Consider the following 12,988-nt stretch of genomic DNA (forward strand, 5'->3'; position numbering starts at 1 on the left):
CGAAGTTCCCTCCTGGTGGATGGCACTGGGAGGGAGGCAATTGCCCTGATCTTTGCATCAGCAGGGAACACCTTCCCCCGACCAACCTGCTGACCAAGGTAGAGAACGGTACCTTTTCCAAACTCACATTTGGCAAGGTTAAGCGTTAGGGATGCGGCCGACAAGCACTTAAAAACTTCTCTTAAGGTAGACATGTGGCTAGACCAGTCCTTAGAATAGACAACAATGTCGTCCAGATATGCCTTACAGTCTGGAACATGTCCTAATACAAGATTTACAAGCCTCTGAAAGGTGGCAGGTGCGTTACACATACCGAAAGGCATCACAGTATACTGAAGGAAACTGTCAGGTGTCACAAAGGCCGAGATGTCAGAAGCACGCTGTGTTAAAGGAACTTGCCAGTATCCCTTTAACATGTCCAGTTTACTGACAAATTGTGCAGGACCAATTTCATCGATGCAGTCATCAATGAGCGGTAATGGGTGTGCATCGGGGACAGTGACAGCATTAACCTTGCGAAAGTCAGTGCAGAATCTGGGACTGCCATCTGACTTTGTGTCTAGCACACAAGGGGAACTCCAGGGACTGGAACTAGGCCTTGCAAATCCGTTTTTAAGTAGATATTCAACTTCCCTTTTCATAACCTCTCTCTTAACTGGGTTAACTCTGTACGCCCGCTGTTTGATGGGCGAGGGGTTGGTCAAAACCACATCATGAGCTAGGACAGAAGTTTGTGATGGAGTGTCATTAAAAAGACATGCAAAGTCAAATATCAATTTCTGTATATCACTTCCTTGGATATCAGGAAGATGAGACAAGTAATTGGGCAAATCAGCTAATACCTCAGTATTGCTTAGTCTTGCCCCCTGTGGTGTTGCACTGCGCATCACCAACTCATCCTCATCCTCATTTGAGCTCACCTTTGAACTGAAGCCATAGGAGAGACGGTTGTCTCCACCTGGTGAGCTTTAGAAGACTCACTTTGGTCTTCCCTGGTGCAGTACTTCTTTAGCATGTTGATATGACACACTCTGGTAGGACGTCTGCGGTCAGGTGTTTGAATGACGTAGTTTGTTTCACCGAGCTTCTTATCTACAACATAAGGACCAGCAAATTTAGTAGACAGAGCAGAGCCAGGTACAGGCAATAGAACCAACACCTTGTCACCTGGCTGAAACAAGCGTGCTACCGCCTTCTGGTCGTAGCGTTTCTTCATGTTCCCCTGGGTAGAGGTCAAAGCTTCCCTAGCCAAGGAGCAAGCACGATTTAGACGATCCTTAAGTTTGGCGACATACTCCGGGATACTGCAAACTGTTTTCGTAGGCATGATCAAATGCTCTTTAAGAACCCTTAAAGGACCTCTGACCTCATGTCCAAACACTAGCTCAGCAGGACTAAAACCTAGAGACTCCTGAACAGCTTCACGGGCAGCAAATAACACTAAAGGAACACCGTCATCCCAATCTTTATGAGACTCATGGCAATGTTTTCTTAACATGCATTTCATAGTCTGGTGAAACCTCTCTAATGCCCCCTGACTTTCAGGATGATATGGGCTGGATGTCACATGCTTGATACCTAAGGTGTCAAGTACCCGGGCAAACACTTTAGACATGAAGTTGGTACCTTGGTCTGTTTGAACTACCTTCGGTAGACCAAACATGGAGAAAAACTTCAGAAGTGCCTTGGTGATGACCGGGGCAGTAATTTTCCGTAGTGGGATGGCTTCTGGGAACCTAGTGGAAGCACACATGACAGTTAAGAGAAACTGGTTTCCAGTTTTAGTTTTAGGTAAGGGTCCCACACAATCCACAATCACCCTTTCAAATGGCTCTCCCATTACCGGAATAGGAATGAGAGGAGCAGGGTGAATCACCTGATTCGGTTTACCAACAACTTGGCACACATGACATGTTCGACAATAAAGAACTACATCAGACTTAAGTCCTGGCCAAAAGAAGTGTTTTAAAACTCTTTGATATGTTTTTGTTACCCCCATGTGACCTGACCATGGATGATCATGAGCCAAGGACATCACCTGAGAACGATAGGTTGTTGGCACGACAACTTGATAAATTGCTAAGGAGTCTGACTCCTCACAGGCATCACTAATCCAGCGACGCATTAATAGGTGATCTTCCATAATGTAGGCCATCTTCTTTGACTTGGCCTCTTCCTGACTGATAACAGAAGAGAGACATTTAGAAAGTGTTTCATCACTTAACTGGGCTGCCATGAATTCTTCCCGAGTGGCAGGCAGTTGTACAAGCTCTGAGCTGTTACTGGGTGATCCAGCACCAGCAGACCGGGCCTCCTCTGGCAGTCGGTCCGACACTGTCATGTCTTCAAGAAACTGCCCTGTAGCAAGAAAAGAATCAGACAAGTCCTCTCCGTATTTCTTTGACTGCGCCCTTGTAACAACACAAGCAGGAAAGATTTCGGGAGGTACTTCAGCTGATTTCTCTGCATCTAAACTTAGATCAGGAGAATCAATGACCTCAGGTACTGGCTTAACTTTGCCCCCAGCCAAGTCATTACTGAGGATGAAATCAACACCTTTGATGGGCAAGGCAGGGAGGACAGCTACTTTAAAGAATCCTTTGACAAGAGATGAGTGAATATAAACATTGTGCAAAGGAGCCGCAACTAGTGTCATGCCTACCCCTTGAACAACAGCACTTGATCCACATGATGATCTGGAGGTTAAAGGTAAGATGCCTTCCCTAATAATGGACTGAGAACCTCCTTTGTCCCTAAGTACCTGTACTGGCAGCTGGTCTTTAGGATCCCCTGTTAAAGAAACAAAGCCCTTGGAAATAAAGGGTTTGAAACAGGGATCAGGTACATCATCTTCCTGGGACATTTCTATGTCTGATAGGGAAACTCCTTTAATGAGTCCCATGCCTTTTGGCGTTTGAAAGCGTTGCGAAAATTGTTGTTTACGCTTTAAGAAATGACACCCTGAAATAAGGTGTCCTGTTTTATGGCAGTAGTTACACTCACGGGTCCCCCGTGGAGGTGATGGTGGTCCTCTAGACCTTTCAAAAGTTGTTGGGCCAAGATCAGGTCTTCCGGTTTGTGATATTGAAACTCTATCTGGGCGCAAGGGTGAAGAAAACACAGTCTTGTGAGTGAGCATAAATTATTCTGCTAAAACAGCTGCCTTAGCCAGTGAAGTAACCTTCTGTTCATTTAAGAATATCACCATCCTTTCAGGCAAAGAATTCTTAAAATCTTCCAAGAGAAGTAACTGACGAAGACTCTCAAAATGATCCTTCATTTCATTAGCCGCACACCATTTATCAAAGAGAATGCCCTTCTCTCGCGCAAACTCAACAAATGTCTGCGTAGCAGACTTTTTATGGTTTCTGAACTTTTGTCTGTAGGCCTCCGGCACAAGCTCATAAGCACGCAATATCGACTCTTTAAGCACTTCGTACTGCAAGCTTTCTTCCAAAGAAAGTGAAGATACCACTTCCTGAGCCTTACCTACTAATTTGCACTGAAGTAGGATTGGCCACATGTTTTTAGGCCAGACCAGTGCGGTAGCAATTCTCTCAAAAGCACAAAAATATGAGTCAACCTCTGACTCTCTAAAAGTTGGCACTAACGCAATATTTTTACTAACATCAAAACTCTTTGTATGAGAGACTGTATGTGAAGGTCTTGACCTCTCAAATGTCTGCTCTGAAGAGATTCTCAGGGCATCAACTTCAAGCCGCTTTAACGTGATTTCTTTCTCAGCTTCTATCTCTAACTTGCGAATCTGCAGCCTGTGTTCATAGTCCGCTCTACGCTCCTTTTCCTGGCCCTCCATCTGAAGACGGACAAGACGAACTTTTAGTTTGGCATTACTACTTGCACCTAAGCTACCCGGAGAGAAAGCCTCAAACCTAGGAAGCGTTGCAGGAGGAGCTTGAGGACTAAACTTGTCAACTCTAGGTGTAGCTAATACTCTTTCCCTATCATCTTCAATAGACACCTCAGCCCTAGGCTGAGTTGACATGCTTGGGATTACAAGAATCTTTAACTCCTCTAGTTTTTGCAGGATTTTCTCTCTTATCTCTTTTTTTACTTTATACTTGTCTACTGTAATGTTAAAGTGAGCTGCAATACATAACATGTCATCTTTGCTACAGGAATACAACGTATCAACACTTGGACTTTCAATAAAGTCCTGTAAGTCAAAACCCATTTTTCAGCCAATGTACAACACCTACAATGACTTCTCAATTATTGGTTGTTTTTATTTCAGGAAAATAGATATCCCGGACGAGCCCCCATTTGTTACGTCCCCACTAAGGTCTAGGGGACCTGGAGACAATAACGTACAACCAATAAGTATGAGAGAGTCAGAGTAAAGGTTGACAAAAGGTTTATTCCTTGTAACCTATCAGATAATACAATTAAACAGAAACTCTGTTTGTGAGGAGGAGTCAAAGGATTGTGCCAAACAAAAGAAACAAGCATAACAAAACCAGGCCTACCTCTACAACTATCCTTTGAAACCAAACTCAAACAAAAACCCTCACTAACTAACTACAAAGAATTTGACAAAACAATACACAGGGGTGGCAACAATCCGCTTACCTAGTGTGTCTAAACAATAGTTAGCTCGGTGGTGAGAAATGTACAGGGTACCCCAGACTTACCTAACTCCTCCACCTCTCAACACACACACATTAGCAAAGTTCAGATTATTCAAATAGCTTTAGTTGCTAAACACAGCCGTGTTCCTTCCTCAGCAACAGGCCCAGAGTGAGAGAGAGAAGACTTCCTGGGTGCCTCCTTTATGGTCGGCCCTGGTTGCTGATAGGCCAGCTGAGGGTGAGAGGATCCAATCAGCCATCAGACTCAGGTGCACAGGCAGATACTGATCAGCTGCTGATTAGCTGTGCAGAAGACAGGGAGAAGAGAGAAACACAGGAGGGAAGGAAAACCACACATGTACAGCCTGCCTGGCACGTAACAGTGGGTATGGACCAGGCCTCAATTAGACGCCTGCAGCTAGTGCAGAACGCAGCTGCACATCTTCTAACTGGCCATAAAAAGCATGACCACATCACCCCAATTCTGGCCTCATTGCACTGGCGTCCAGTTCGGTTCAGAATAGATTTTAAAATCCTTTTATTTGTTTTCAAAGCCCTAAATGGGCTGGCTCCGGCCTATGTAGCCGAACTCCTCCATCGCTACACCCCAGGCAGAGCCTTAAGGTCGGCTGATCAGCTGCTGCTGATAGTGCCCAAGACCAGGCTCAAAACCTGAGGGTACCGAGCATTCGCAGCAGCGGGCCCCAGGCTCTGGAACATTTTTGCCCCTCCATGGGAGGTCGGCCCAGACCCTGGGGGTTTTTAAATCAACACTTAAAACTCACTTTTTCTCTCTGGCCTTCTAGGCTTCTCTTATCAAGAATAACTTTTATCCAAGACCTTTTCCCTCTCTAACCTCTCAAGGTTTTATTAGAGGGAAACGGTTTGTAGAGTGCCTTAGACAGGCCGGGGCATGTTACGATTCGTAAACAAAGCGTACCTCCCTATCTCTCATCAATTTCCAACTAAGGCTCCAGTGGGGACCTTGTTCCCTGAGTGTGCCTCTCCACCTATGTTTCTTACTCTCTTATTTGCTACCCTTTGCCCTCAACCTATTCTAAGGGAGTGCTTGTTCTTCCGTCTGTCTGTCTGTCTGTCTGTCTGTCTGTCTGTCTGTCTGTCTGTCTGTCTGTCTGTCTGTCTGTCTGTCTGTGTCTGTGTATTCTCTTGTTCCGATTAACCCAGCCACATTTTTTCTGGTTTTGTGTCTATATCTACGTCGGGATCCGGAGTCGAGGCTGATCTTCTTGCTGTGGTCCTGTGTCCTGGATCCTCTATCCTGAGTTCTGGATTAAGTCGTGGACTTCGGGTCGTGGCTAAACCTGTCTCTGCGGTCCTGCCTGGGTCTCGTCATGCTGCCTCCCTGAAGGCTCCCACAGGATTGTAGCTGACATCTTCGTAGATTCATCTTCTTATTACAGACACATGCATTTCCTAACATTTGGACTACCTATGCTGTAAAATGTATTATCTCTTTGATTTACACACGGCATCTATTGCACGTCTGTCCGTCCTGGGAGAGGGATCCCTCCTCTGTTGCTCTCCCTGAGGTTTCTCCCATTTTTTCCCCCTTAAACTGTGGGTTTTTCTCCGGAAGTTTTTCCTTGTACGATGTGAGGGTCTAAGGATGGAGGGTGTCGTTTTTTCTCATACTGATATTCTGAACAAACTGTGCTGTTGTATTAGCTGTAAAGTGTCTTTACTGTAGGCTATTTTTATTATATGTACAGCACTTTGGCTCGACCAAAAATCGTTTATAAATGTGCTATATAAATAAAACTTGATTTGATTTGGTTGCAGTTCCTCCTCTTACTGCTTTGTTGGATTGAAATCATTTGTGGGCAGCCACCATTGCTTATCAATATGAACACGTGAAAATGAAAGAGTGACTGCCCAAAGCTTGACTGATTTTGTGAGTCACCATCATTTAAATAATATTTATTTTACTGGAGTCGCAGATTTTTCTGTCATGGTCTGTGGAGGCAGCAGTTTATCTTTTACCCACACACTGCAAACTGCCCTAGCTCAACACGGTAGATAAAAACACCCGGGTGTGTCCAGATGCATATTTGCTTAGGGAAGTCAAGAATATGCTCAAACATCTAAGGCAATATCTGGAGACGATCAGAATCAAAATCAGAATATCTTTATTTGTTCCACAGAGGGGACATTTACATTGTTACAGCAAAAGATATAGACCAACAAAATAAAACACCATTAGAAAGGGCATGCGCATAATATTTGAATAATTTTAATTAAAGTTATTTAAATTAATAAGTAACATTCTTTATCAATTTTCTATTTCTATATTGCACACAAGTGTTATTTTGTGTTTTTACATCATTACACGTTGGTGTAAAATCACACCAGGGGTGTCATAGTCTATGTTGTTGTGAGTGTGCTGGTCTACAAGGCGCCGTTGGCTGCAGGAAGGACCATAACCATATACAAAAGTGTAGCAATCCATGCATTAGTCAAAGATATTTAAGTCTGGCCTAGGCAACTCAAGATCTAGGCTTCAATACACACACGTAGACATACACACCAAAAGCCATTATTTTCCTTTGCGTTTTACAATGTTAAAAATGATAATTATGATTTTCATCATCAGATGAAATCATGTACTGTAGCAAAAACCTTCAATCCACATCCATATTCACAACAACAAAGGTCCTTTCTTTTATATTAAAGGCTAATCATTATTTCACTTAGAATTTATTAAATAAAGTTCCTGTTTTAATGTTTTATTTATTTAGAGTTAGGTTTTTTTCCACTGGACAACTTTGACTCCCCTTTTAAATGAAAAGTAGCCAACATAAAAAGTAATGTTGTTGTTATGATACTGAAACTAGGTATTATATTGGCACGAGTTTCATCAAATCACATGAATGTTAGTTGTTATCCTACAAATTGATTTAAACCCCCTAATGTTCACCCTCAAGCATCTTGTTTCACTCCTAAGAATGGCACATATGTGAATGAAGCGTTCTAATGTTAAAGCTTTGGCTTGTTCAGAGTTAATTTGGATCTATGTTACAGATCTCTCTTCCTCTTTATTTGCCTGTCACTAAAGCCTGAGTGGTGACAGACAGCCCACCCTCTGCTGCAGACACTTCTCCTTGTTCACGACATACACAAGCCTGGAGAGAGACACATCAGCATTCACAAACATATTCTCTTTTGATGTCATCATGCGCTGGTTGCTGGCTGGATGCTTCGGACTCGCTTTAATCAATATCTCAGGTAAATGTAAACTTTTCGTACAAGCTCAGTTGAGTTTAATTTGTAACTAGAAAATGGAAATGATGCAAACTTTATATGGTGCTAAATACTAACACTTGTGAAACGCTGAATGTTATAACAAACAACACTTAAGATTTCATAATGTTATATGCAGTTATTCAATTCTACCATGTATGGCTGTTTAACCAATGCATACAGTTGTTTTGCATGTTATTTTTGACTCCACTTTACTTCCTGGCCATCTGGTGAAAAGAGGAAGTTGTCTTCTGAGACAAATAATTGTTATTCTAATATACAGTATACTCGCACCAAAACTGACCACCAAGTAACTTTATTTGAGACCTGTTTTTTTTTTTTTTTAGATGCATATGTGTTACCCTTGACATTGACTAATGTTTGATGTAAATTCATGCAGATTTAGAATGGTTTAACAAATGCATTAACCGTGTTATCCTACACCTTGTCCTTACATTATTTATACAAAAACACCCATTCAACTGCATGATGGTGATGACTTAGATTACATGTACCAAGATTGCAACTATTATTATTTTGTTGAGGAGTAATCTCACTTTTTAGACAAATAGAATGAGTGTTGAATTGTGAAGTAAGGACAACAAATGTACTCAGAAGCAAAGATGACTTTTTTCAAAATATCAAATTTCCAATTATATAAAAGCAAATGAACATTTCAGAAGCTGGAATTACAATATTTCTTTCTTGATGAATGGCCTCAATTATTATCAAAATTGTATTTGATTAATTGTAATCGACTGAGTGATTTATTGGTGGTTCAGATCCGACCTTTGATATCTATGAATCGTTGGTTTGCAATAACTCAAATGTTGTCTAACTGTCTCTACAATGAGAGCAGAGAACTGACAACCCTTCTTTAGTTGCCAGCTCTCAAACATGAAAGCTTGCTGCTTTGGCTTTGAAGTTTCTGTAAAGTAATTATTTTCATTTAAAAATAAGCAGTGTTGGGCTCTGGGGACTCGTGTTTTTTCCTTTTTGGACATTTGATTGACTAAATTAGGATTAAGGATTAAATTAAAAAAACACTCACTGATATATAATAAAATTACCTGCAACCCTTTTGATTTAACATTATCATCACTGCAAGCAATGGCACTTTTGATACCTACACCATGTTTGAGTTTTACAATAACTGCTGCTGTAACCTTAACCTTAACCCTGATTCTTCTATTGCCTGCTCAGTGGCCCTAAACCCTGACGTGCCGATCTCCCAGAAGCCCCGGTTCTATGGAGTGAATGCCGGACGCAATGTGAGCATTTGCTGTCTGTGCTCCAAGGAGCTCCAGACAGCCAAGGCAGAGTGGTACAGAGTGGATAAGTACGACACTGTGGTGAATGAAATCACAAACAGGATACAGGCAGTAAAGAAGTATACATTTCGTCACAACCATGGCGTCAGAAATGTCTTTCTCGACATCCATGATGTGCGCATGGAGAACAGCGGGGTTTACTTCTGCAAGATAAATAATGAATGGGGACCTGGAACTGCAGTCCAAGTAGCCAGTAAGTATCTGGGACAATATGTGTTGTGCAGAATGCAGACACATGATGCAATGATGCAATCTTCCCTCTCACAGGATCTGGTGGTATTGACCAGGCAAGGAGAAGCAAGATGAAGGATGCTCTCATCATCCTCCAGGGCCTGCTGTTGGCTGTGTGTATCGCTGCTGTACTGCTACGCAAACACCAACAGGTGAGAAACAAGATGCACATACTGTAACATTAAACAATATATTTGCTTTACCAACTGACACTGCTGTATGTGTTACAATGGCAAACAGCTGTTGATGTGCATAACAAAATCGAGAAAGTAGCAGACAAACTGCTTGTTTATCTGCTTATTCTTTCTATCTTTGGATTGTTTTAATTAAACAGATTTCTACAAGACTATAGACACAGTATGTTGACAGGTGTACCTGTGACTACTACAACTGACTATGGTCATACATCTGTATACTATTCCTGATTAATCAATTAATCTTTAACAAGTTCCCAGATACCCAGTCTTCTTCACATTGTCTGTTTGTTTCTCTTATTTAAAAAGATAGAATCCCTGAATGTTTAGCCTTGTTGGCATGTTTATGAAGAGTGTTATTCCAGATATATAGATGGATAGATATATAGATAGGGGTTTTGTTTTTGTGATAAAAGGACGACCAATGTCATGGCATCCTTCAATTGTTATCTTAATGATAGAAACAAACGCAATGATGACCCCAGGGTCCCATGTTCCCCAGTTCAATATTTTCTTAAAATCACAGATTCAGGAGACATTTCAAAAGGTTTTATGTTCTCACCAAAGCTTTCCCTATGTCAAATGTTTGTTCCCCTGTGTGTTGATATCACCCACCTACAGATTATAGGCTGCAGATGTAATACTATTTGAATCCTATGGCTTAAATGTATTGAATTTAGACATTGATATCTCCACAGTTGCTCAATGGATGTAACTATTCAAACTGCATTTGAAACGTTCATCTCCCTTAATTTGTTTGCTATTTGAGCTGCAAAGGTTAGCCCATTTCTTAACAAGGACCCGGGGAACATAGGACCATGGGAATGACCCCAGCACATGCACACACTTTGATGTACTTTCTCCAGACATTTTTTATAATGCTTTTGGTCCCTTGATGTAGAGGTAACGTGTACTCAAAGAATACACATCTATTTTAAAGCAGCAAATAAAAGATTAGAATGTTTCCTGATCTAATGTTAGATCACTTAGCATGTTTATTATTTTTTGTTATATATAATATTTTGGTCCTAACTCAAATGTAAAAAAAATTGTGTGTCTTTTTATTTTTTAAACAGTTGGAAAAGAAGGACAGTATATATGAGGAACCTGAAGTTGACCACATCTATGAGGTTTGTTTGAATATTGAAATGTTATATTAATATTCATCGAGCATTCAGATCCTTAATACCAAACTGTGAAATGAAAGTCCTGGATATAAAACTCACTATTATATTTGATTTTCTGGATTCATATTACTGCTGCTATCTACCTCTTGGATTATCATAATGTTTAAAACCGTTGCTATCCTTGTTTTTCTGACCAAACCAGCTGTTTTCAACTTTGTGATGCAGTTTGCACCTGATCCAAACAACTTTTTTAATAGTTTATTTAACATTGGAGATACATAACCATTCAGGAAGGTTCAACAAATTGCAGAACCTTTTGCTGAAAAATACAATAACTTTTTTAACTATTTGGAGTGATTACACAAGTTACAGCCCAGAACTGTTCAAATCAAGGCCATTCTTTGTCATAAGTGGTTAGATTCTGTAACATGATTTATTTTACATAAAAGGTGAATGTGCAAGATACACACATTCAGTCTCTTCGCACCACTGAGCTCATAACCACATTTGTATCTGGTTCAGTCAATGCAGCTCCCAGGGTTGTTTTTTAAATGTATTATTAGCATAGCCTATACTGTAGTCTGAACTTCAGTTTGCTTTTTCTAAGAATAATACATATGGAATTCAACACGTGTGGCTTGAAGATGTTATGGCTAGAGGAAGAACACCTCTGACACAAAAATTGCTTAACATACAAGAAAAGAAGAAGCAATAGAAAGCCTACAAATGTAATACATGCAGTCATGAAAGAAGTTTAGAGTATTTTATAACAGAGCTTCTAGATTTATAAAGGTTAGATTTTGATAGACACTTTAAAAACACCATTGACTTTTTTTGTACAAGCATTTTGCAAAAGCTGTTATTGATTCTGAGACTTTTGGGGATTATTGAGGCATTCGAGGCATTGACTCAAGAAACCCATAAACAAGCTTGTCTTTTGGAGAAAAACAATGGTGTGACATGCTGTTTGAAAATGACAGAATGACAGAGAAGGCTCGAAAAATATAATAAAAAATGCAGCCCAAAGGTCCATCGATCATTAGCTGCATTTCTGGTCAGGAGCAGAGATGTTAAATATATTTGAATGTTGACTGCTCTTCTGTAACCTTTAGCAGCTGCTTTTCTTTATCTTTGAGTCATGGCTAAATGGCTGTCTATGCAAATCAAAGCCAATGTACCCACACATACTGCAGGCATAAGATTCCCCAAAACTAGCACACACATACACACACATATACATGCTCAGTGTGTTAAAAGTGACTTATTTCTGTCTCTCAGGGCTTGAAGATTGAGACGTGTTCTGGAGGTGTGTACGAGGAACTCTCTGTGTACGCGCAGGCTGACGGAGACGACTCAGCCGAGGCCCCATGGGAGTGAAGCGCCTCACAATACATTTATAAAGTACAAATGATACTTTAAGAGCCCTTTGTGGAGGTCGGTCATTTTTCTACAGTACCAGTTTGTTTATAAGTGTGCAACTGCATGTGTATTCTAAAAGGCTTGCTATATGTGTTGTTTATTTGATGCTATTTAGTAGTTTGAAGTCCAGTGAAGTGTAAAGGAGCCATTCTACAATTCAGACTTCTTGTTGGTGCTTTAAGACGCTTTTATAAATACAATAAGTGTTATTTCATACAGTACTCTGACTTTAATATCTGCTTGATAATAGGTGCAGAAATGTGTTTGTGTATAATAAGATCTGAATGTAATGAAAACCAATAAAAGCTTTGTCAAGTTGTTTGAAAAGGACTTTTATTTTGATTGGCTTTTGCAGGTAAAAAAAACAGACAAAACTTGAATAGTTAACATAATTGATCAACAACATATTTACTTTACCAATAAATAAATACATGAGTACAACACTCAATAAATAAGCAATACATAAATAAATAGATAACAGAAGGATTTTAACTGGTGAGGGCAGATGAAGTTCTCATGCAGCTCCAATAAAAAACTCAATCAAATAAATAGATATTTAAATAAATATTTAAATAAATAACATGTAAGCAAATACATTTTAAACACAAGGCCAATGTCTGACAGATGTTAGTTGGTGAGAAGAGAAGAACACAGCAGGTCTGCTTTGTAAATAAATACAAAAATAACCAAATAGTTAAATAAATAGATTTGTTAATATATAGATAAATAAATAAATAGATTAATCGATATTTTTCTGTGAACAAAGAAGGCCAGCTTGTCTGCTCTTATGCTGCTCGAATTATCTATAAATACATAAACAACTCAATAATCAGATAAAT

General features: G+C 40.2%; 1 protein-coding gene across 1 annotated transcript; it reads left to right on the forward strand.

Annotated features, from left to right (window-relative positions):
- The first annotated feature begins 7,665 nt into the window (after positions 1-7,665).
- cd79b (CD79b molecule, immunoglobulin-associated beta) lies at positions 7,666-12,468 on the forward strand. Its single transcript, XM_034106855.2, has 5 exons — positions 7,666-7,832; positions 9,051-9,371; positions 9,446-9,561; positions 10,680-10,733; positions 12,009-12,468. Exons 1-5 carry the CDS (start codon positions 7,781-7,783, stop codon positions 12,105-12,107), a joined length of 642 nt encoding a protein of 213 aa, XP_033962746.1. The 5' UTR covers positions 7,666-7,780; the 3' UTR covers positions 12,108-12,468.
- The last annotated feature ends 520 nt before the right edge of the window (positions 12,469-12,988 follow it).

The sequence above is a fragment of the Pseudochaenichthys georgianus genome, chromosome 19 (genome assembly GCF_902827115.2).
Source record: "Pseudochaenichthys georgianus chromosome 19, fPseGeo1.2, whole genome shotgun sequence".
NCBI lineage: Eukaryota > Metazoa > Chordata > Actinopteri > Perciformes > Channichthyidae > Pseudochaenichthys > Pseudochaenichthys georgianus.

Coding starts and splice junctions, on each gene's coding strand:
- cd79b (XM_034106855.2), top strand. CDS start 7,781: ATGCGCTGGTTGCTGGCTGGATGCTTCGGACTCGCTTTAATCAATATC. Junction 7,833..9,050: donor CGCTTTAATCAATATCTCAG/GTAAATGTAAAC, acceptor TTGCCTGCTCAG/TGGCCCTAAACCCTGACGTG. Junction 9,372..9,445: donor AACTGCAGTCCAAGTAGCCA/GTAAGTATCTGG, acceptor TCCCTCTCACAG/GATCTGGTGGTATTGACCAG.